This window comes from Pelophylax lessonae (genome assembly GCF_965119305.1).
Source record: "Pelophylax lessonae genome assembly, chromosome: 1".
Lineage (NCBI taxonomy): Eukaryota > Metazoa > Chordata > Amphibia > Anura > Ranidae > Pelophylax > Pelophylax lessonae.
Window position 1 is genome coordinate 49975111 of NC_138768.1, and position 25065 is coordinate 50000175.

Genomic DNA, 25065 nt, shown 5'->3' on the forward strand with positions numbered 1-25065 from the left:
TGTCCATACACCTAGTGATAGGTAGACCTCGAATACTGTTTATAATATAGTATCAAAAATAATATTAGACCAAATGAATGTCCATAAGGCCCCTTTCACACAGGCGGACCATTCAGATCCGCCTGTCCGTTTTTTTGGCGGATCTGAACGGTCCCCCCATGCATTCCTATGGGGCATCGGATGTCAGCGGAGACATGTCCACTGACATCCGATCCGATCCGTCAAATCTGGACGGATGGAAACCCTATTTTCCATCCGTCCAGCGGATCGGATCGGGTGAGAACGGACTGACGGTCCGTTGACATCCGATTTCCCCCATAGAGATGCATGGGGAACTGACAGCTGTGTCTCCGCACACAGCGCGGAGACAAAGCTGTCCTCCTGCTGCTCAGCGGGGGATCGGCGGCTCGATCCCCCGCTGAGAAAAACGGACTCCGTCCAACGTACGGAGTGTGTGAAAGGAGCCTAATAGTCCAAATAATAGATTAGGTGAAAAATGTATGGAAAACAAATTGATGTCAATCCAGACTCCCCACGGTAATACGCTTACCGGAACAAAGTAAATAGGAAGCAAGGATTCAAATCGGAGATCTTGATAGCTTGTTAGAAGAAATCCGTAGTTGGACTCCCAGAAATAAGTAATGTGGAATCATAAAAGAAAAAAGAGGAACGCCATAGCGTAAAACCCCACAAACATGTATGGTGATATTGTACTATGGTTCAAAAACCACCAGTGAGCTTAACACCAATGTGAAAAATCAAAAACAAAAAAGAAAAAAAAGGTGATTATAGTGAGTGTATATCCACCACCAACATTGATGCTGCTTACCAAAAATAAGGAAAAATGGGCAAAGATATAAATAAAGTAAACCCAATCCAGAGAAGGCACTTATAGGTACTCTTTACCAGAAACAAAGAAATGGTAGGCTTGTAATACACCAATTAGATCCACCACCGATAGGTCAGCCTCATACCAGACTGTAATCACATCGCTTGTATGGTATCAAGACAAAGGATAGTAGGCTAATGAAGCAATCCAACAGGCAAGAATGCAAGCGATGTGATTACAGTCTGGTAAGAGGCTGACCTATCGGTGGTGGATCTAATTGGTGTATTACAAGCCTACCATTTTTCCTTATTTTTGGTAAGCAGCATTATAACAGCTTCAACTCTTCTGGGAAGGCTGTCCACAAGATTTAGGAGTGTCTATGGGAATGTTTGACCATTCTTCCAGAAGCGTATTTTTGATGTTCGACACTGATGTTGGACGGGAAGGCCTGCTTCGCAGTCTGCGCTATAATTCATCCAAAAGGTTTTCTGTTGGGTTGAGGTCAGGACCCTGTGCAGGCCAGTCAAATTCCTCCACCCCAAACTCGCTCATCCTGCCTGTCAGTTTTCATCCGATCCTATATGATCCGATCATCCAGATGGGTGGAAAATAGGGTTTCTATCCGTCTGGATTTCACGGACAGGATCGGATAGCAGTGGGTGTCGGCGGAGATGTCACCGCAGACATCCCTTGCTCCATAGGGCTGCATGGGGCATCCGATCCAGTCTGCCTGAAAAAACTGACAGGCGGACCTGATCGGAAGGCCCTGTGAAAGGGGCCTTAAGGCGTCAGCATACCAAGACATTTTGGAAAATTTCATACTCCCAACTTTGTGTGAACAGTTTGGGGATGGCTCCTTCCTGTTCCAAAATTAATGTGTACAAAGCGAGGTCCATAAAGACATGGATGACTGAGTTTGGGGTGGAGGAACTTGACTGACCTGCACAGAGTCCTGACCTCAACCTGATAGAACACCTTTGGGATGAATTAGAGCACAGACTGTGAGCCAGGCCTTCCCTCCAATATCAGTGCCTGACCTCACAAATGCACTTCTGAAAGAATGGTCAAACATTCCCATAGACACACTCCTAAACCTTGTGGACGGCCTTCCCAGAAGAGTTGAAGCTGTTATAGCTGCAAAGGGTGAGCCAACTCAATATTGAACCCTACAGACCACGACTGGGAGGTCATTAAAGTTCATGTGTGTGTAAGGGCAGGCGTCCCAATACTTTTGACAATATAGTGTGTCTACACCACAAAGCTTTATCTGTGTGGGAAAAATGAAGAAGTTGAAGGAATGTTTTGGATATTAAAACTTTGTGCTGTCATTAGATTTTGGTCCAGATAGGCTCCTCGGCGAGACCTCGCACCGCCGGCATGCTGGATTCACAAAGGCCATAAAGCAAACGGCTGCCGGTTTAAAAATAAATCTTCTGCCCAGCTTGTTCGGCCTGTGTGTATGCGAACTTTATAAATATTTTGTCTTCGTAGCTAAGAGTATTTAGTTTCAGGAATTTTCCACACCAGTTTCTCCTCTCTCTGGTTTTATTGGGAAATCCTGTTTATGGTAGAGCAATAGTACATACTTTTCATTTCGGATAGATGAAGGTGGAGCAGTGTGCTGCAATGGATCTATTTATAAAGATTTAAACATTACATAGGTTTTCAGGAAGGTTGGAAAGGAAAGGAGCAGTTATTGGGTGCCTTCAGCAAGGACTTGGGCTCCATCTGCCTTTTTCATGGCTGTTAAAAAAAAAAAAAAAAAGTCGCTCTGGGGTGTCACAGACATTCGTTCTCCGTATTTCCCTACAAACACAATTTATTTCTGGCAGCTGCTATGTGCTGCACATTGGCCAGATATATTCCAGTTAGGCATCATTCACATGGGTGCACTGCAGCATACATCCATGCAAGCAAGGGCTGTGTTTTTCTGCATGGGAATTCCACAGCCAAAGGAAAATTGACCGCACTCAGGAACTGATGAAAAGGAAGTATTTTAATTCCTCATAAAAGATTAATACAGACAGTGCATCACAGGAACATGCAACAGGTTGACGCGTTTCACAATACAATTGCTCGCTTACTCATAACCACACGGTTAGATGTCAGTGAATAAGCCGAATAAATAGACAAATTATCAGCTGGTGCTAATTCAAAAGAATCAAACACACCTGGAATCCAACTATCTAAAATGTCTAAGGCCCCTTTCACACATGCTGTCCGTTTGTCCGTTTTTCATCCATCCGTTGACGGATGAAAAATGGACATCAGTGTATCTCTATGTAAAAACGGATGACAACGGATGATCATCAGTTAACCTCCGTTTTCATCCACTTCCGTCAATGTCCGTTTTTTTGAACGGATGAATGCCCTATTTTTTTCAAAAAAACGGATCGGACGAAAAACGGATGAAAAACGGATGACAACGGATGAAAAACGGATGACAACGGATGAAAAACGGATGAAAAACGAATGACAACAGATGACAATGGATGACAACGGATGAAAAACGAATGACAACGGATGACAACGGATGACAAACGGATGAATAACGGATGAAAAACGGATGACAACAGATGAAAAACAGATAACTGACGAAAAACGGATATCTGACAAAAAACGGATGAAAAACGGACGAAACACGGATGGAAAACTGATACATTTACGTGACTGAACTGATGAACTGAATGGAACATATGTGTGGAAGGGGCTTAACACATGCGGATTAGACACCTTCAACCGACATATTTAAAAGACAATCACAATTTCCATTGAGAAAAAGAGGAAAAAATTGTGAATAATCACATAACACAATTAATGACAAATCATATGTACAATATAACCTTCTCCCTTATGTCTACAAAAATAATATTATAGTGTAATAAAATGTGTAGAAAAAAGAATTAATAAATGAACAAATGACTAATTTAATAAACATGAATACTAATGGTGTGAATACACGATTACAATATCGCCCGATCATTCGACCACCGACTTTTGAAAAAGTATTTGTCGGTCGAAAACGTTGCCAACATACACGGTCCAAATATCGCCCGACCGTTGCCCGCCGACCATCAAAACAGTGTTCATCGGGCATGCGTGATGAGGTTATACAGATTTAAACTGAACGACCTCAACACCAACGTATAGAATATCGTTCTTTCGCAAACCAGACGACAGAATTTTTCGTGTTTTTCAAATGGTATTTTTCGTTCACAATATCGATATCGCTCATTGATGGCTGAGCATTAACGAGTAGAATATCGGCCGATCGCTCGCTGAACTGAATTTTAAGGCCGATTTTCTTATCGTGTATTCCAGCCATGAATGTGTATTAAAGATCGAAGAAATTTCCAAAAATAAATAAAACACCAGTGAAAAACTTGTAATGAAAGAAGATTAAAGCGGAGTTCCGGGCAGAGAAACAATTTTTTTCTGAACATACCCCCGGGACAGTCAGGGCTAGCACATTCCACAATGGCTAGCCTCTGATCTGTCCCGGTTCGCACTTACCTGTAAGAAGAAATACTTACTTAGAAATTTTCTTCCACAGCGTTTCCATCTCGGTTGTGGGCAGCTGAAGCCGGCGCGGTCCTCTTCTCTGTCTTCTTCCGCGTCTTCGTGTCCCAGAATGCACTGCACCGGCCCCTCTCGTCACTTCCGGTGCGGCGCCGCATTCCTAAACAGCTTCTGGGCATGCCCAGAAGCTGTTTAGCAGGGGAATGCGGCGTCGCCCGGAAATGACGAGCGGGGCCGGTGCGGCGCATTGATTCCTGAGCTATGACGTTTAGCTCCCAGGAATCATCGCGAGGCAGGAAGTGACGGGGTGAGCCTCGGCGCTGGAGGAGGAAGCTGTCATAGGTGAGTATTTACGATCTTCAATAAAAAGGTGAGTAAACAAAAAAAAAAAAATAACTATCCAATTCCTTTTCAGGTGAGGCATACCTAGCGGAGGGGCACAAAAAAAAAAAATCTTTTTTGTGCCCGGAACTCCGCTTTAATGTAGTGTTGACTAATATTTAATTGAATAAGTAAATAAATAATGTCAGTGACATAAAATGAATAGAAAAGTTTTGTTGCAATCAAAATATGTGTAAAAGAATAAATGTGATCACGGTTGGAAATAATCAAACAAATGAATATATAATGTGTGTAAATAACAGTGTCCAACATTAACTATTGATGTGAATGAATGAAGAAACAATGAAAAAATAAGTGAAAAAAAATGTGAATATAAAAAAGTAATCAAAAAATTGTAAAGTTCATTATATAAGAATGTATGAATGTATCTACCCATACATTGATATAATTGGCAACAAAAATAGGAAAAATGTCTTCAAGGGATTCCCTGCATCCCAATCACTATAATGGTTCAGCGCTATTCCTCCATATACTTTTGTATACAGCTGTGAACACACTAAAATAAAAAATCCAAAAGTGCACAAATAATGGTAAACCACCAAAAAGCCAATGTCCTTTTATATGTAATCGTCCATATATACAGTGGAAATAAAAAGTCTACACTTTTTTCTCCTCAGTGGTTTTGAGGGAGTCTCTGATGTGATGGCATTTTTGCATCAGTGTAGTGTCAGGGCAGATACCTTTTTTGTGAAAAAAATAAAATGATGGAGACATACAGTTTTGGGATTTCTAATTTCAAGCTGTTTACACGTGAACCAGTAGAGAATAACATTTAGACTGTAATTGGCCTTTAACCTCCCTGGCAGTAATCCCGAGTGTGGCTCGGGGTTCATTTTCAGTACCAAAAGCAGTAACCCTCGAGCCACACTCGGGATTACCCTGTAGTGATGCTTACCTTGTCCCTACGATCCCCCGATTTCCTCCGGGCGATGCCGGTGTTCTATCGGAATACCGCTACCTATCAGATTCTGCAACCAGAAGTGACGTTCGGACGAGAAAATTTACTGCGCATGCGCTATGCATTCCACCGTGGCCACTATGCGTTCCAATACTTTTCCTAATGTGATAGAACACGAAGCAGCAGCAGACATGTTCTTACACCCATGCAAGTTTTGAATTATAGACAAATTTGAGCAGTAAACTCACCTTACAGTGAGGATCGAAAGTTTGGGCACCCCAGGTAAACATATGTATTAATGCGCATAAAGAATAATGTGACATATTATAAGAATGTCTAATCTGTACTTTGATGCCTTTAGGAGATTTTTCCATCTTTCCTTGGCTTCTTTATGCACATTAATACAAATTTTTACCTGGGGTGCCCAAACTTTCGATCCCCACTGTATATACTGAAATAAACTATTTCACCGCGATTAAGTGATATAGTCTATTTCATTATATAATCAGTTTGTCGCTGAGCAGTGCGGGGTGTACCAAGATGGATGTCGCCACCTTCTGCCTGCAGGTTTCTCGCAATATTTACTATATTGCAATAATAATAGAAATGTATTACTGTTATTCAGTCTATAAGGTGAGTTTACTGGTAAAATAAATCTAGAATTCAAGACTTGCATGGGTGTAAGAAGACGTCCGCCTCTGCTTCGTGTTCTGTCACATTAGGAAAGCTTTTGGAACGCATAGCGGCTATGTTGGAATGCATGGTGCATGCACATTACGTTTTTATATCCGAACGTCACTTCTGGTTGCAGAATCTGATAAGGAGCGGTATTCTTCGAAATTCGTCTTCTGGGTTCTCTTCCCTGTGAGCGCCTCTACACAGGGAGGTGAAACCTGGGCGGAAAATGAAAAAAAAAAAAGTACACAAAACATGACATGATACATTGAAATTCTTTAGAGTCAGTTCACACTACTCCGACTCAAAGTCGCCTCGACTTTGGGCGACTTTGAAGTCACCTGTGCAGCACGACTTCATCGCGGCTTGCAAACGACTTCTCATAATAAAAGTCAAAGCAAGTCGCTTCGACTTCGCCCAAAAATATTGCAGGAACCTTTTTCTAAGTCGGAGCGACTTGAGTCGCTCTGATTAGAACGGTTCCATTGCACAGCATGGAGCGCTACTTGTCAGGCGACCAAAGTCGCCTGACAAGTCGAGTAGTGTGAACCGGCTCTTAGGATTACATTACTGTATCAAACCATTTCACCTCAGTTTTGTCCCTAGTGCTTTGTCCAGTGCCCTGCCTGCACTTTTACTGTTTTATTCCTTTTATTTTTAATAATAATTGCTTATTAATCATTTATTATTTAATTTCTTAATTAATGTTATATTCATTTTTACTGTTTTATTCCTAAGAATTACAGGTCTACAATATAAAACAGATTTCCATACAAAACAATGTAGGGCTTTGACATTAAAAAATACTGACATAATCAGACCGCCGGGGAGGTTAAAGCGGAGTTCCACCCTGGATTTTTTTTTTTTTTAAATACCCCCGGGACAGTCAGGGCTAGTACATTCCACAATGGCTAGCCTCTGATCTGTCCCGGGTTGCACTTACCTGTTAGGATAAATACTTACCTTGAAAACGTCTTGTCCAGCGCTGCCATCTCAGATGTGGGCAGCTTGAAGCCAGCGAGATCCCCTTCGGCGTCGTCTTCCGCCTTCTTCGGTCCCACGATGCCCTGCGCCGGCCCCGCCGTCACTTCCGGTGCGCGCGCGTCAGACCCTCCACAGCTTCTGGGCATGCCCAGAAGCTGTTTAGAAGGGGATGACGCGCGCGACCCGGAACTGACATCGGGGCCGGTGCAGGCGCAATGATTCCTGGGAGCGATGACGTTCAGCTCCCAGGAATCATTGCAGAGCCAGGAAGTGACGACGGGCCGCGGCCGAGGAAGGAGGAAGAAGGAAGTAAGGTAAGTATATTTTCTTCGCTACGAGGTAAGTAAAAAAAAAAAAAATGCGATTATCCATTTCTTTTTCAGGTGACCCGGAGCGAGAAGATGGAGGTAAGTATTAAATTAGGGTGGAACTCCAATTTAAGTTCAGTGATCGTTTGTACAGATAGCATTTTTTGAAAATGGTTAGCTATGGAAAATAATTTTACAAAAGGGTCCATAAATCTGGATATTTGAAGAATCCCAAATGTCAGTTAAGCCAGTTATAGTGCTTATCAGTATTCTTTTTCAGTAGCCAGTGGTATTTCTGGGATCTTGTATTAAAACCGGCTCCCATGAAAGTATATAGACCTATCTGGGTTTTATCTCCCAGTATTAATTACTTTTTTTTTTTTTGTCTTTTCCTTCTCTTTAGTTTGTTTGCGTTGCTATCTAAAAAGCACAACAAAGTCCTGGAGCAAGCCACACAGTCTCTTCGAGGACCGCTTGGCTCGGATGACTCTCCACTTCCTGACTACGTGAGTATCAAACTGAAAGCCGGTGCGTGAGAACATTTCTTTGGGCTCGTCATCGACACTCGCTCTCGTGGTTGTCACAGTCTGTCTGAACGAGACCAGAAACCCAACCTCGAGACTCAAACAATGACTTCATGTCTTGCATGTGGTTTACTGTATAAACAGATGTGACAAAGATGAGCCATAGGTGACAAGTAACTGTCCCTGTAATGAGCACATCAGAAGTGTCCTTCTCGTCTGATTTATTGATTAAAGTAGATCTCCACTCTAGTCTCTTGTCCTATACTCGGTAAATTTCTTTAAAAAAAAAATCCTCTTATACATACCTTTTTCCAGCAGTCTTTTGGACAGTCACATACCATCCTATCTTCTTCCTTTTAGTGTCTGCAGCGGGCAATACTAAATGCTATACAGAATGGCGCTTATTTATTCTCTGCAGCATTTTTCTGTAAGCCCAGGCACGCATAGTGTCACACCCAGGGCTTTTTTTCAGCGGGAACGCGGGGGAACGCAATTCCGGAAACCTCCAGTCTGAATTTATTCAATGGCAAAGGGGTACTGGGGTCAGTGGGGTGAACTGAAGGGCCTATTGATGATGGCTGCTGGGGAATCTATTGTTGCTGTGGTGAATCTATTTTTGCTGGAGGGCATTTTGTTGTGGGTGGGGCTATTGTTGCAGTGGAGGATTTATTGTTGCTTGGGGGAACTATTGTTCCTGGGGGGCTGTTGTTGGGGGAGGATTTATTGGGGGGGGTGAATTTGTTGCAGGGGAGTATTTATTGTTGCTTGGGGGAACTATTGTTCCCCGGGGGGGGGGGCTATTGTTGTTGGAGGATTTATTGGGGGGGAATTGTTGCAGGGGAGGTTTTATTATTGCTGGGGGTCAATTGTTGTTGGGGGGTCTTTGTTGCTGATTGCAGGGGATCTATTTTACTCTTTTTTTTTTTTTCTACTGTTGCAGAGTAAGGGCTCTTTCACACGGGCGGTCCAATCAGATCCGCCTGTCAGTTTTTTAGGCGGATCTGATCGGATCCTCCATGCAGCTCTATGGGGCAGCGGATGTCAGCAGAGACACCTCCGCTGACACCCGCTGCCATCCGTATCCGATCCTGTCCGTGAAATCCGGACGGATGGAAACCCTATTTTTCCATCCATTCGGGGATCGGATCGGATCAGATGAGAGCGGACAGACGGTCCGCTCTCATCCGATCCCCCATAGAGAGCAGCGGGGGCTGTGACACCTCCTTCTCCGCACTGCAAGCGGAGACGGAGCTGTCATCCGCCGGCTCAGCGGCGATCGGCGGATCGATCCTCGCTGAGCAGCACGGATCCGCCTACGGAGGTGGACCGTGTGAAAGAGCCCTTAGATTTATTGTTGCTGAGGGGATCTATTGGGGTACTCTATTGTTTCTGATTCCAGGGAATCTGTTTTACTGCTTTTCTAGCTATTAACAAATTCCATACAAATTACCTAGAACCACAACATGATACTTGGTTCTGTATTCTCTAAAAGGTGGGGGGGGGGGGTACTGGGATGTGGGTAAAGGGTGGAACCAAAGGACAGCGCTCGGAGGTGGGTAGGGGGTGGCGACAAGGGGTGACTCAGAAGAGGGGTGTACCTGCACCTATTCTCCAAGACAAAAAGCCCTGGTCACACCACAATGGGGTTGAAAGATGAGTGGTGGCCAGTTGCAGAGGAGAACCACAAAGGGCACTGCTGCAGTGTGGACACGGTAAATAGTGCTTTGGCACCATTCAAGTTCTGCTCCCAAGGGGTTTTTATTGTACATTCCCTTCTACAATTCTGTAGACACACTTTAGGGCGAGTGTCACTGTCCTTATATTTTTGGGCTCCCCAACCTATGTGTAATAGACATGTGAAAGTTCAAGAAGGATAGCGACTGTTCTTAGCACGTCATAGGTTACAGGATGTTGTTGATTTGCATATCGCTAGTCTTACCAGCTCCAAAAACTGCTAGATAGTTTTTAATGGCTGCTAGAAAAGACCGGAGACCTTGTTATTGAATTCACATGTTCATAAACTGGTTTGTGTAATACTAGCCTTCACTCAATTTCTCCATCCACTCTAAACGTAATGGATGGAGGAATCTGCACAGTCGGCTGTTGTATTCAAACAGCCGCAGCACCAGCGCAGCTGTTAGAATACCCGAACCGGATTTCATGCAATCACAATTTGAGCTCAAAAAACATTGAGTTTTTTGATGGCGCCGACAGGGCCTCCCATGGCTTGAATTTTTGCCGATTCAGTAAGAATCGCCCCAAAATTTGAGCTGTATATGGTTAGTCCAATGCCAGCCATACATGGATCAAAATTCAGCCTGTTCAGCGAGGACCAGCCAAATTTGGATCTGTATATGAGGAGTGACGTTGTACAGAAGTGGAATTACTGATCGACTTCTGCACAACCACACTGTCACATTTTCGCCACTCAATCAGCCCTGCAGGCTAAAGCTTGCAACGCTGATCACTGTACTCTGATGGAGGGGAAATCTCTTCACTGTAAGAATATAATAGATCAGTGGGGAGGATTCTCCCATCCACATTGAGTATGTAAATGGGGGAATTGAGTCTTTTTTTTTTATTTTGTTCAACACGCTGGTTGAACAAAAAACAAAACTGTCTTATCCATGGGCTGCGAGAAAGTAGAAATTGTCAGTTTCAATTTTGTGTGTGTGTGTATATTAGGGATAGACCGATATGTTTTTTTCAGGGCCGATACCGATATTTTGGTCACAACATATCGGTATCGGACGATATTGGCCGATATTTTGTACATTTAAAGTTTTGAAAAATGACAGTTTTTGATACAAATCTGGTACTGAACATGTTAATTTTTATTTAATGCTTAATGGCTGGCTGGCTGGCACCCTGTGGTGGGTTGCTGGCTGGCTGGCACCCCGTGGTGGGTTACTGGCTGGCACCCTGTGGTGGATGGCTGGCTGGCTGGCACCCCGTGGTGGCTGGCTGGCACCCTGTGGTGGCTTGCTGGCACCCTGTGGTGGGTGGCTGGCTGGCTGGCTCCCTGTGGTGGGTGGCTGAGAAGGCAGAATGACGTCATAAAAATATCGGCCAGTTCCGGGGCCGATACCGATATATCAAGGCAAGTGCATATCGGCCACCGATATATAGGCCTTGCCGATAATCGGTCTATCCCTAATAAATATAGATATATATATATATATATATATATATATATATATATATATATAGATCTCGTGTGTGTATGTATGTGTATATATACTGCTCAAAAAAATTAAAGGAACACTTTCTAATCAGAGTGTAGCATCAAGTCTATTGATCTCCTGGGATATTGATCTGGTCAGTTAGGTCGCAGAGGGGGTTGTTAATCAGTTTCAGCTGCTTTGGTGTTATTTAAGTTAACAGGTGCACTAGATTGGCAACAATGAGACTATCTCCAAAACAGGAATGGTTTTACAGGTGAAGGCCACTGACATTTTTTTACCTACTCCTCTTTTCTGACTGTTTTTCACTCATTTTGCATTTGGCTGGGGTCAGTGTCACTACTGGTAGTATGAGGCAATACCTGGACCTTATAAAGTTTGCACAGGCAGTCCAACTTCTCCAGAATGGCACCTCCAGCAGGTCACGGGTGTGAATGTCTCTGACCAATCAGAAACAGACTTAATGAGGGTGGCCTGAGGGTCCGACATCCTCTAGTGGGCCCTGTGCTCACTGCCCAGGACCGTGGAGCTTGATTGGCATTTGCTATTAAACACCAGAATTGGCAGGTCCACCACTGGCCCCCTCTGCTTTTCACCGATGAGAGCAGGTTCACCCTGAGCACATGTGACAGACTTGAAAGGGTCTGGAGAAGCCATCGAGAACATTATGCTGCCTGTAACATTGTTTAGCATGACCGGTTTGGTGGTGGGTCAGTGATGGTCTGGGGAGGCATATCCATGGAGGGACACACAGACCTCTACAGGCTAGATGGCACCCTGACTGCCATTAGGTTTTGGGATGAACTCCTTGGACTCATTGTCAGATCCCACGCTGGTGCAGTAAGTCCTGTGTTCCTCCTGGTGCACGACAATGCCCGGTCATGTGGGGAGGGTATGCAGCAAGTTCCTGGAGGATGAAAAAATTGATACCAATGAATTCCCCAATGCTCGCCTGACCTAAATCCAATAGAACACCTCTGGGACATTATGTTTCGATCCATCCAACGCCACCAGATTGCACCTCAGTCTGTTCAGGAGGTCAGTGATGCCCTGGTTCAGATCTGGGAGGAAATACCCCAAGACAACATCCGTCGTCTCATTAGGAGCATGTCCCGACGTTGTCAGGCATGCATACAAGCCATACAACTACTGAGTACCATTTTGAGTTGCTGCAATGACATTTCAGCAAAATAGACCAGCCTGTTGCATAATTTTTTCACTTTGATTTTAGGGGTGTCTTTGAATTCAGCCCTCTGTAGGTTGATATTTTGATTTCCATCAAACGATGTGGCATCTTTTCATTCCTAACACATTACCCTGTCCATATCAGTATAGATATCCAGCATGATATTTTTTCCCCATTGGGATCTGATGTGTTTTCAAAGGGTTCCTTTAATTTTTTTTGAGTAGTGTGTGTGTGTGTGTGTGTGTGTGTGTGTGTGTGTGTGTATATATATATATATATGTGTATATATATATATATATATATATATATAATAATGGGAGTATGATCAACTGGTATTGTCAGCAGTAAACAATCCAGAGACACCCAGGAATTGTCTTGTGCACCCTAATGGGTCCTTACCTTTTGCTGTTCTGTCAGCAGTCATACTTTTCACCCAGCAGGAGACTGTCACAGCAGAGGGAGGGAGAGTCCTGAGCATCAGTCAGCTCACATATACAACAGCTCTTGCATAGCTGGCACTAATACAGGGGTCTGGCTTACCAGGTAAGATGTGGACTTAGGAATGGAGGCTTTATCTCACCCAAAGCTCTAAAAAGCCTTTAGGACCCAGAACAAAACATATTAGGATTCTGAGAAAACAGAAAGCTTTGCTCTGAATTCTCCAGTAGCTTGGGATGACAGGACAATATTGCGGAGAGCACCGTGATATCATAATGCAGTGCTGCTCTTTAAAGCATTCTTGATCTCCCCACCACTAGAGCAAAGTGACCATTGCTATTACACTACCAGACTGAAGACCAATTTAAACAAGGTGCAGTATGTATATCATTTACAGAAAAAAATATAAATGGGGGAAGGCTGCAAATGGGGGGAGGGGGATCAAGTTTGGAGTTCCACTTTTATTCTTCCCTTTATAATAAGAGTCCTAGTTGTCAACATTAGAACTGTCTCTTGTGTGTAATGCATTAAATGTATATATTACTTTTTTTGTTTCGCCATATAGTAGCCATTGTGGGTCTTTTTAATCAAGCCGCTCATAGGCCCTGTCTGTCCATTCTCTCTCCTTTCCTTGTGACACGCCGCCTGTAATGGAGTAAATAAAGGCCGCTTTTTAAGTCCCTCTTTGATTCTCCAGTTAATTTAGCTGTCAAATAAAAAGCAGCTGTCCCTCTCGTTCTGTCTCCACGGCTCCTAAATCATAAGAGAGAAGGCCTGAGCCCCCAGCAGCATCTGGAACTGATAGAACATTATAAAACCCATTTAAAAGGAAAAAAAAGAGGCAATGTTTGTTTTATGTGGGATGAAATGATTTTATTCGAAGCTCTTTAATTCGGCCATTAGGAGGGTTATTAAAAAGCCGAATTACAAAGAGAGCGTTTTTCTATTTTTACAAAGATTTCTGTCTATTATTTTTGTTTCCTTTTCCCCATATCAGATTACACCCAAAAAGACAGATAGACAGTCTACAGTGTTCCTGCCGAGGCCTTAAAATCTTGGCTCGTGAGTCTGCCAAAAAAATAGTGGTTTACTTTTTAATTTTTAGGCAGTGAAGGCATTTGGAGAATATTACCAGTTCGCATAAACCAAAATTAAAGTGGATCTGTCAGTAACTTTACAAATTTGCATGAATATATTCCTGATAAGTCACAGTATACAGCATCAGTATCATAATTTAGTTTAACATAGCCTTCCTTCATTAAAAAGCTGTCTTTGAGCTCCAGTGACATTGCCTAGACCGAGATGATGTCATCAGTCTGCTGCAGGCAGGTGAAAGAATTTCCTCCGTCTTTACTCCCCCAATGATCAGGTCGCAATCTTTTATCTTTGTAGCAAGTCAACAAATCGAGATGCTCTGTGTCAGACATACTGTATGTGGACACAGCTGCACAGGCTCTAGGATAGGCATGACTGTGTTATCTCGGAGTTATCATTTTTATTTTTTTTAAATATTTCTTTATTACATTTAAAGAGGTTGTACATTTAAAGAGGTTGTAATCCCATACAATTTTTTTATTTTTTTTGCAACCTGAAAGAGAAACACATAATGAGCTAGTATGCACCGCATACTAGCTCATTATGAAATACCTTAGAATGAGCCCCCCCCGTTGTGCTGCCCGCTTACCTGTATGACGGGCGACATGTCCAGTCACCCGTCCTCCGGGATCGCGGCATCCGGGCATCTGATTGGCCGGAGCTGCGGTGACGTCACTCCCGCGCACGCGTGCGGGAGCCGATGGTCACGGCACGGGGCTCTGAAGAAGCTGCACCAGCGGCCGTTCCTTCAGAGCGCATGCGCCAGTGATGTCACTGGCTGCATGTAAGGTAAATATCTCCTAAATGGTGCATGTTAGGAGATATTTACACTACCTATAGGTAAGCCTTATTATAGGCTTATCTATAGGTACAAGTTACAGAGGAGGATTTACTTCCTCTTTAAAGATAACATACAGATAATCGTTATAAATACAGTGTTAAATAGTTGTACAGTCTAGATAATGGAACATTCAATAAACATCTTAGCAAATGAGACATAGGATATGAAAAGGAGTGTAACATTGCTGGTATTAACATTCGTTAAATCAAAGTGAGATCTAGACGGGTGAGGTGAAAGTTGGAGGGTAGGGAAGGTAAAGAGGGGGATGGGGGAAGGAAAGAAAGGAGAAAGAAAGAAGAGAACCAACATCAGCAGGTATCTGGTAGTGAAGTACATAAACAGATATAGACAGAAAATAGGTCATTAGTTCAATATCGGTGAACAGTGCATTTCAGGTGAGCACGGACTGAATGCAATACATCCCTGAGAACTGGAAATAACACGAGATTTCATCACTAGGCGAATTGCAAGGGCTGCTGGGATACACAACGCCGCTATCCCAGGGGCCCTTGGGAATCGCCAAGTGACATAATCCCCGAAAGGCAGCAGGACCCGGAAGTACAGATGAATAAAGAAGAAAAACAGTATTTCCTTACAAAAAAAATAAATAAATTGTTTGCATTGATAAAAGCATATTTAAAGGGGATTACGTACATCTCAACTTGTTAAAATGGGTGGAACTCCACTTTAAGAGTGGCGATAGTATTTGAAATGGATGGAGTGTCACAGGTTTTCCACAACCTAGTAATGTTAAGTTTAGCCGCGTGTAAATTAAACTTGGTTCCGGAGTTGTCATTTTAGTCCCGGAAGTAAATGGTGACCCCAGATGATGCTTGATTTTCATTCATTTTTTTCTATCCTAACCCACTGCTTTTTTTTCATGGACAATGTATGACAGACCCTGTGAAAAAAGAAAAGGTTAATGTGTGGAAACGTTAATACTTCTTTCTAAAAGAACAACCAGCGCTGAAACCCCTTTAAAACGGTGAACCATACATCATAAGTAAACAAATACTTGCACAATATCCTTAAAAGGTTAATAAAGCAATCAAAAATGTATTAAAAGTGGAATAAAGTGCCAAGTGCCAACAAAATGTGTAACAGTGCTAGATAAAAACGGTGACAAAGTAGAAATCAAAAGATGATCCGTGCTTCAGAAAAATTTGTGGTACAATATAAAAATTGGTATGTGCAGATAATGAGCGATTGTACAGGTTCTATAGACCCAGAACTGGTCAAAGGCTCGAACTGAAACAATTAATATAGATAAATCAACAAGTGTCCTACGAGGGGTGAGCTGCTGACAGCTTGAAAAAAGTGCAAGGGCAGAACTGCTCTGTGATAAAGGAGCGAAATTCACAGGTTCTTATGAAAGGAAGAACTGGTTACACTCTCCTAAATTAATTTAGGAGAAAAAATAAAGAAAAGTGCCCTATGAAAAGTGAACTGAAAACGTTTTTCCAGGTGTAAGTTAAAGAGTGGTATAAATCACAGTGATAAAAATAGTAATGATTATAACCAATAGTGAAATGAACAATAATCTTCAATTAAAAGGTGCACAATGCCCTATGATGGGCGAACCACTGTGACAAAGAGTATAAAAATATGAAGGAAATCACACGTGATGTGCAGTGGAATACGTAATATTCAAAAAAACGTGGTCCATAATATTAGGTGAATAAGTCCAATATAGATCTTCTAATGGTTAAAAAGTTCATAACCAGTGCAAATACAGCAGGCGATATTAAGTGATCCCAGTGCCAGTGTGAGTGGGCAGAGAATCCACAAAACGGGTGTAATGGCCGCTCACCTCACTTATCTCTCATATGGGCGTATCAGGTGTCTCCTGTCAACCTGCAGACCATTGGTGAAAGGGACACTATCCCAGGGTAAACCGCAATCTCCACTGATGATATAGGTCTCAAGGCTCTGGTCACAAAAGTTGGTCTAAGGTGCTATTGTTATAGTGGTTACTCAGACAATTTCAGACGAAAGGTACAGGCATGTAGATAAGGTAAAAAGCCGCCGATGCGGTTCCTGTGTTCTCACAGCGACTTCCGGTCTTGGCCGTAGACCAGGAAGTGACGCCACCACGGCGTCCCGACGCGTTGCGTAACCAATCAAGTTACTTTATCAAGGGTCTTGAAGTCGCTGTGAGAACACAGGAACCGCATCGGCGGCTTTTTACCTTATCTACATGCCTGTACCTTTCGTCTGAAATTGTCTGAGTAACCACTATAACAATAGCACCTTAGACCAACTTTTGTGACCAGAGCCTTGAGACCTATATCATCAGTGGAGATTGCGGTTTACCCTGGGATAGTGTCCCTTTCACCAATGGTCTGCAGGTTGACAGGAGACACCTGATACGCCCATATGAGAGATAAGTGAGGTGAGCGGCCATTACACCCGTTTTGTGGATTCTCTGCCCACTCACACTGGCACTGGGATCACTTAATATCGCCTGCTGTATTTGCACTGGTTATGAACTTTTTAACCATTAGAAGATCTATATTGGACTTATTCACCTAATATTATGGACCACGTTTTTTTGAATATTACGTATTCCACTGCACATCACGTGTGATTTCCTTCATATTTTTATACTCTTTGTCACAGTGGTTCGCCCATCATAGGGCATTGTGCACCTTTTAATTGAAGATTATTGTTCATTTCACTATTGGTTATAATCATTACTATTTTTATCACTGTGATTTATACCACTCTTTAACTTACACCTGGAAAAACGTTTTCAGTTCACTTTTCATAGGGCACTTTTCTTTATTTTTTCTCCTAAATTAATTTAGGAGAGTGTAACCAGTTCTTCCTTTCATAAGAACCTGTGAATTTCGCTCCTTTATCACAGAGCAGTTCTGCCCTTGCACTTTTTTCAAGCTGTCAGCAGCTCACCCCTCGTAGGACACTTGTTGATTTATCTATATTAATTGTTTCAGTTCGAGCCTTTGACCAGTTCTGGGTCTATAGAACCTGTACAATCGCTCATTATCTGCACATACCAATTTTTATATTGTACCACAAATTTTTCTGAAGCACGGATCATCTTTTGATTTCTACTTTGTCACCGTTTTTATCTAGCACTGTTACACATTTTGTTGGCACTTGGCACTTTATTCCACTTTTAATACATTTTTGATTGCTTTATTAACCTTTTAACCTGTTAAGGATATCGTGCAAGTATTTGTTTACTTATGATGTATGGTTCACCGTTTTAAAGGGGTTTCAGCGCTGGTTGTTCTTTTAGAATTTACTTGTTCGTATGTGGTGACACTACAGAACTAGCTGCAGGGCCTCTGGTGCTCCATTTATCCATTTCTCCCTTTTCCGACATTTGCTTTCTCTTTTGGTAGCGGATAGATTACTTTTCGTTAATACTTCTTTGCCTCCCGCCCACATACCCCCCAATAAGGTTCCTAAATAAAATAAATGTGTCAGGTTAGTATGTATCTATCAGTTCTCACTTTTTCTGAGTTGATTGAAAGAGATACTTTATAGAACTAAAACTGTCAGGGAAAAGACAGACTGTTGTCACATTAGCCATCTGTCATCATTCCAGGATTTCCAATAGAAACGTACAGTCATAATCATTCACAGAAGGCATGCTTGCAAAAAAAAAATAGATACTAAAATAGATCTAAAACATGCAGGGGCATATTAGATATATATAATACTCATTTCTTAAAGCTGATCTCTGGAAACTCTGGAAATTACCCCTTGCAGTGAGGCTGCACCCGCGTTGTAAGGTTTAACTTCTCATTTGGTCTAGAGCAGTGATGGCAGACCTTGGCACCCCAGATGTATTGAAAATACATTTCCCATGATGCTCATGCATCCTGCAGTGTAGGTGAGCATCATGGGAAATGTAGTTCCAAAACATCTGGGGTGTGAAGGGTCACAACCACTGGTCTAGGGGGACGATAAAAGCAATTTACTTACCAGATCCTCCACGCTCTGGTGGTAGACTGCCCCGCGACACCCTCATGTTTAGTGCAGGGCTATGGTCATCGGTCTCGATGACGTCAGAGGACCTTAGCCCGTCGGAGCATAGGGAAAAGATGCTGTAGAGATTGGTTTAACAGGGCAGAGGATTAGGAAGTAAATCTACGTTTCCATGCCCTCTAGACCTAAATGAGCAGTTGATCTTTACAGCGTGTGGGCGCTTGACCAACTTCAAGGGAGAAATTACAAGTTTCCTGGACTTCAGCTTTATAGTGGATGTCAACCCTTACATATACCTAGTGAAGAGATTATCCTCTGGTGATGCACATAAATGAAACTATCCCTCCTACGTAAGTTGTAACTGTCTGTCTGCAGTCTTCTCTACTCTACTTCCATTCAAAGTGCTGAAATTATAAGCTTGTTTGAGAGTTCACAAAAAAGGGGATGGAGTCGCACTCTGCAGAGCTCAGTAAGTAAAGCTCTGAGAACTGATTGGAAGAAAGCAACACGCCCCCCTTCATACCACTCATAGAAACAGAGCTTAGGCTGTCAACCAGCTGGAGCTTCCTCCCTTGTCACCATTTTTCTCTTGGTGTCAGGAAAACTTGTTAGAAGTGATTCATGCTGAACGAACGAAGCAGCAGACAGAAATGGCAGTTAGTGCTCTGGATTGAGATAAGTACACACTGAGGTTTACAATCACTTTAAATGCTTTTGAACTGGCCCTATAGTTTTACTTACAAATATGGACAAATGTTTTTTTACCCTTCCATGAAAATACCTTGAAACTGATCAAAGTAATTGTCATCCATCATTGTTCCATATTTAAAGTCAGACTTTACTTTTGAGTTTGATTTACCAGAATCATTTAAATAATAAAAAAAATTAAAATGGCATGAACAAAAATGATGGGTCCCTTCAGCTAATTTTTTGCTGCGTGACCTTTATAAGCAATCACTGCACACGGGCCATTTCTCTAGCTCCCAACAATACTTCTTCACCTGACAACAAGTAGTTTGGCTCACTCTTCTAGAACTTCTCCAGCTGTCTCAGGTTTGAAGGGTATTTTCTCTAGACTGAGTGTTTCGGAATTTTCCAACATAAATCCTTGTAGAAGACCACTTCAGAATAGTCCAATGTTTTGTTTTGGGCCATTCTTGCTGCTTTTAGCTGTGTGTTTTGGGTCTTGTTGGAGAATCCATGACCTGTAACTGAGACAGAGCTTTCTGACACTGGGCAGTATATCTAACTCCATATGTATCTGCAATGCACAGATTGAAGGCACACCATGTCACAGCAGCCCCAAAACATAGGCAACTCTCCTCCATGTTTGGCAGTAGGTACGTTGTTCTTTTTAATAATTGCTTTTAATTTCCTCACATTTCAGGAGGAATGGAGCATTTGTTTGCCTTAGCTGTAAGGATAAGAAAAAAGGTTGCTTATACCCCTTTTAACTAGTACTTCCTATGGATTTTGCTAGTGAGATCTGTGCACTTGAGTTCACCCAGATCTGACCTGTTTGCAGAGATTCTTGCAGTTCATAAAATGTTTATGGGTTCTGGAGTTTGGTGATCCAGTAAATCCGACAAATCTACGGTACATAAATTTACACATACATGAATAAGAAATTAATGAATCAGTGACTGATTAGATCATCATTACCACTTAAACTGGTCACAGATGGATCAACATTTAGCCAGGTTCAGCAGGAACCAGCCAAATTTAGATCCGGTAGTAGTTGATTGCTAGAGTTTTAAGGGCGAATTTCTCCATCAAACTCAGTTGTGTAGATGGAGGAATCTGTGCATTTTTTTTTCCATTCATTTTTCTGGCTGAACTAAAACAATGCCCCATCTATGACCAGCTTAAATGTTCAGACCAGGGGTCTTCAAACTACGGCCCTCCAGTTGTTCAGGAACTACAATTCCCATCATGCCTAGTCATGTCTGTGAATGTCACAGTTTTTTACAATACCTTATGGGATTTGTAGTTCCGCATAAGCTGGAGGGCCGTAGTATGAGGACCCCTGCTTTAGACGGTCAATTTCCATGCCTCTAAACATTATTAGAAAAGTTGTCATGAAAGAACTATGGGAGCTAGTTTGATTGCAGTCATTGTCATCCGGTGGCTTTACCATTAAAGGACAAGCATTCAACCAGTAAGATCAGATGCCCCATTTGTGTGCTGGTTTCGGAATCTGTGCATATATTTTGAAGCCAGTCGATGTTCTTAACACCATTAAAATTATATATACAGTACAGACCAAAAGTTTGGACCCACCTTCTCATTCAAAGAGTTTTCTTTATTTTCAATAGAATGGAATTATATACATAACAAAAAAGTGTGACACAACTGAAAATATGTCATATTCTAGGTTCTTCAAAGTAGCCACCTTTTGCTTTGATTACTGCTTTGCACATTCTTGACATTCTCTTGATGAGCTTCAAGAGGTAGTCACCTGAAATGGTCTTCCAACAGTCTTGAAGGAGTTCCCAGAGATGCTTAGCACTTGTTGGCCCTTTTGCCTTCACTCTGCAGTCCAGCTCACCCCAAACCATCTCGAATGGGTTCAGGTCCGGTGACTGTGGAGGCCAGGTCATCTGGCGCAGCACCCCATCACTCTCCTCCTTGGTCAAATAGCCCTTACACAGCCTGGGGGTGTGTTTGGGGTCATTGTCCTGTTGAAAAATAAATGATGGTCCAACTAAACAGAAACCGGATGGAATAGCATGCCGCTGCAAGATGCTGTGGTAGTCATGCTGGTTCAGTATGCCTTCAATTTTGAATAAATCCCCAACAGTGTCACCAGCAAAGCACCCCCACATCACACCTCCTCCTCCATGCTTCACAGTGGGAACCAGGCATGTAGAGTCCATCCGTTCACCTTTTCTGTGTCGCACAAAGACACGGTGGTTGGAACCAAAGATCTCAAATTTGGACTCATCAGACCAAAGCACAGATTTCCACTGGTCTAATGTCCATTCCTTGTGTTCTTTAGCCCAAACAAGTCTCTTCTGCCACTCGTTTTCCTGTACTTAGCTGCTTTTTTCTTGCTATAATAAAAATTCTAACCAGGGCCGTCTTTATTCTTGATTGGACCCTGGGCAAGAATATTTTCTTGGGCCCTCTTGAATCCACTTATCAACTATTTGGGGGCTCAAGGGGCAGCTGCTTTGGGCCCCACAACAATGACTAGACCCGGGGCAGCTGCCCCTTTTGCCCTGTGTTAAAGACCGCCCTGATTCTAACAGTCTATTCAGTAGGACTATCAGCTGTGTATCCACCTGACTTCTGCACAACACAACTAATGGTCCCAACCCCATTTATAAGGCAAGAAATCACACTTATTAAACCTGACAGGGCACATCTGTGAAGTGAAAACCGTTTCAGGTGACTACCTCTTGAAGTGAATGAGAAGGTGGGTCCAAACTTTTGGTCTGTACTGTATATATACACTGTTGGGCTACATTCATACCGGCGATTCCTAGTGAGCAGCTAGCAGGGGCCACAGGGACCGTTCACTATGTCCACAGGTCTCAGATGGCTACAGCTATTTATAGCTGTTCGTACAGCTAGCGATTACCTGCAATTATTGCTGCTGGACATTCTTTGTGAGCTGCAGCCACCGGCAACCTTTTATTATAAACAATGGGGCCTGTGGCTGCTGCTAGCCGATTCCTGGGGCTAAAATTTGCATGGGGCTAAGGCCCCTTTCACACAGTCCGTCCGTTGGACGGACTCCGTTTATCTCAGCGGGGGATTGATCCACCGATCCCCCGCTGAGCAGGAGGATGACAGCTGTTCTCTGCACTGTGTGCGAAGACACAGCTGTCCATTCCCCATACATCTTTATGGGGGAATCGGATGGGAACGGACCGTCAGTCCGTTCTAATCCCATCCGATCCGCTGGACAGATGGAAAATAGGGTCTCCATCCGTCCAGATTTGACGGATCGAATGTCAGCGGACATGTCTCCACTGACATCTGATGCTCCATAGGGATGCATGGGGGGACCGTTCAGATCTGCCCAAAAAAACGGACAGGCGGATCTAAACGGTCCGCCTGTGTGAAAGGGGCCTAAATCGCCTGTCAATCTAGCCTAAGTCATTGCTGGCAGCTGTAGTATTTCTGTTATAACAGGTGTACTTTCAAATTACAAACTGGTTTTATGTACTGAGTATTTGATGATAGTCATGGATAAGCTGCAGATGTTCTATAGATAATCAGTTCTGAAAATATTTACCTGGAAATGTTATAGCAGAGTAGGATATTTTCTATGCAGCCGAGCCGGTAATTATTCTTTGTTAAGGGGACTGTACAGTATTTTTGCAATCTGTGTGTATGTATGTAAATGTGTATGTATGTATGTATATATATATATATATATATATATATATATATATATATATATCTACACACCCCTCTTAAATTCCAGGTTTCTGTGATGTAAAAATCTGAGACAAAGTTAAATAATTTCAGAACTTTTCCACCTTTAGACCCAGTTCACATTGGGGCGATCCGACTTCCCGGGGCGACCTTACAAGTCGCGGCGCGCAGCTCGCACCGCGACCTTGGAGCGGCCGGCACCGACTTCATAACATTGAAGTCAATGCAGGTCGCTCCAGGTCGCCCCAAAGAAGCTCCGGACCCTTTTTCTAAGTCGGAGCGACTTGTGTCGCTCCTATTAGAACGGGTCCTTACTGTGACCTATAAACTGTTCAACTAAATTCAAAAACAAACTGAAATCTTTTGGGGAGGGGGAGTAAAAATAAAAAACAAAAAAAATGTGGTTGCATATGTGTGCACACCTTCTGGGGATGTAGCTGTGTTCAGAATTAAGCTATCACATTCAAACTCATGTTAAATTGGAGTGATGTGACCTATAAGCTGTAAAAATAAGTTAAATAATAAACTGAAATCTTTTAGGTGGATTAGGTGGAAGAAAGTAAAAAAAAAAAAAAATAATAAAATGGTTGCATACGTGTGCACACCCTTAAACTAATACTTTGTTGAAGCACCTTTTGATTTTATTACAGCACTCAGTCTTTTTGGGTATGAGTCTATCAGCATGGCACATCTTGACTTGGCAATATTTGCCAGCTCTTCTTTGCAAAAACACTCCAAATCTGTCATTGCAAGGGCATCTCCTGTGCACAGCCCTCTTCAGATCACCCCACAGATTTTCAATCGGATTCAGGTCTGGACTCTGGCTGGGCCATTCCAAAACTTAAATCTTCTTCTAGTGAAGCCATTCCTTTGTTCAGCTTTCTAGCAGAAGCCTGAAGGTTTTGTGCCAATATTGACTGGTATTTGGAACTGTTCATAATTCCCTCTACCTTGACTAAGGCCCCTGTTCCAGCTGAAGAATAACAGCCCCAAAGCATGATGCTGCCTCCACCATGCTTCACTGTGGGTATGGTGTTCTTTTGGTGATGTGCAGTGTTGTTTTTGAGCCAAACATATCTTTTGGAATAATGGCCAAAAAATTCAACCTTGGTTTTATCAGACCAGAACGCATTTTCCCACATGCTTTTGGGAAACTTCAGATGTGTTTTTGCTAAATGTAGCCGGGCTTGGATGTTTTTCTTGGTAAGAAAAGGCTTCCGTCTTGCCACTCTACCCCATAGCCCAGACATATGAAGAATACAGGAGATTGTGGTCACATGTACCACACAGCCAGTACTTGCCAGATATTCCTGCAATGTTGCTGTATGCCTCTTGGCGGCTTCCCTGACCAGTTTTCTTATCGTCTTTTCATAAATTTTGGAGAGACGTCCAGTTATTGGTAGTGTCACAGTTGTGCCATATTTTCTCCACTTGATGACTGTCTTTACTATTTTCCATGGTATATCCAATGCCTTATGTGGAAAACAGAGAGGAAAGACCAAAGGTGTTCGATAAAAGAGGAGAGAAATAGAGCAATGCGATTTTCTTATTAAAAAGTTTAATGAATATCAAAAATGAAACCCTAATCTCATAGCAAAACAAAACAGACCACACTACACATACATTAAAAAATGACAACGTTGCCAAAGGATGCACACCCGGGTCCACACTCCAACCACGTGAATGAACATGTTAATATAATCGCACAAAGGTAGTATAGCAAGATAACAGGCAGTGGTGAGATTAAGGAAAGTGTGGACCCGGGTGTGCTCATTTTGACCCCATGGGCTGAGATATTGCGTGGAGCCCCAGATCGAGGGAGATTATCAGTGGTCTTGTAT

General features: G+C 42.6%; 1 protein-coding gene across 2 annotated transcripts in view; it reads left to right on the forward strand.

Moving 5' to 3' along the window:
* The window catches only part of DYM (dymeclin), a 678939-nt gene that overhangs the window by 478408 nt on the left and 175466 nt on the right, over positions 1 to 25065 (forward strand). For both annotated transcript variants that reach the window (XM_082254562.1, XM_082254563.1), the window contains one exon: positions 8019 to 8121. In XM_082254562.1, the coding sequence (XP_082110688.1) occupies positions 8019 to 8121 (103 nt within the window). The remainder of the gene's footprint in view (positions 1 to 8018; positions 8122 to 25065) is intronic.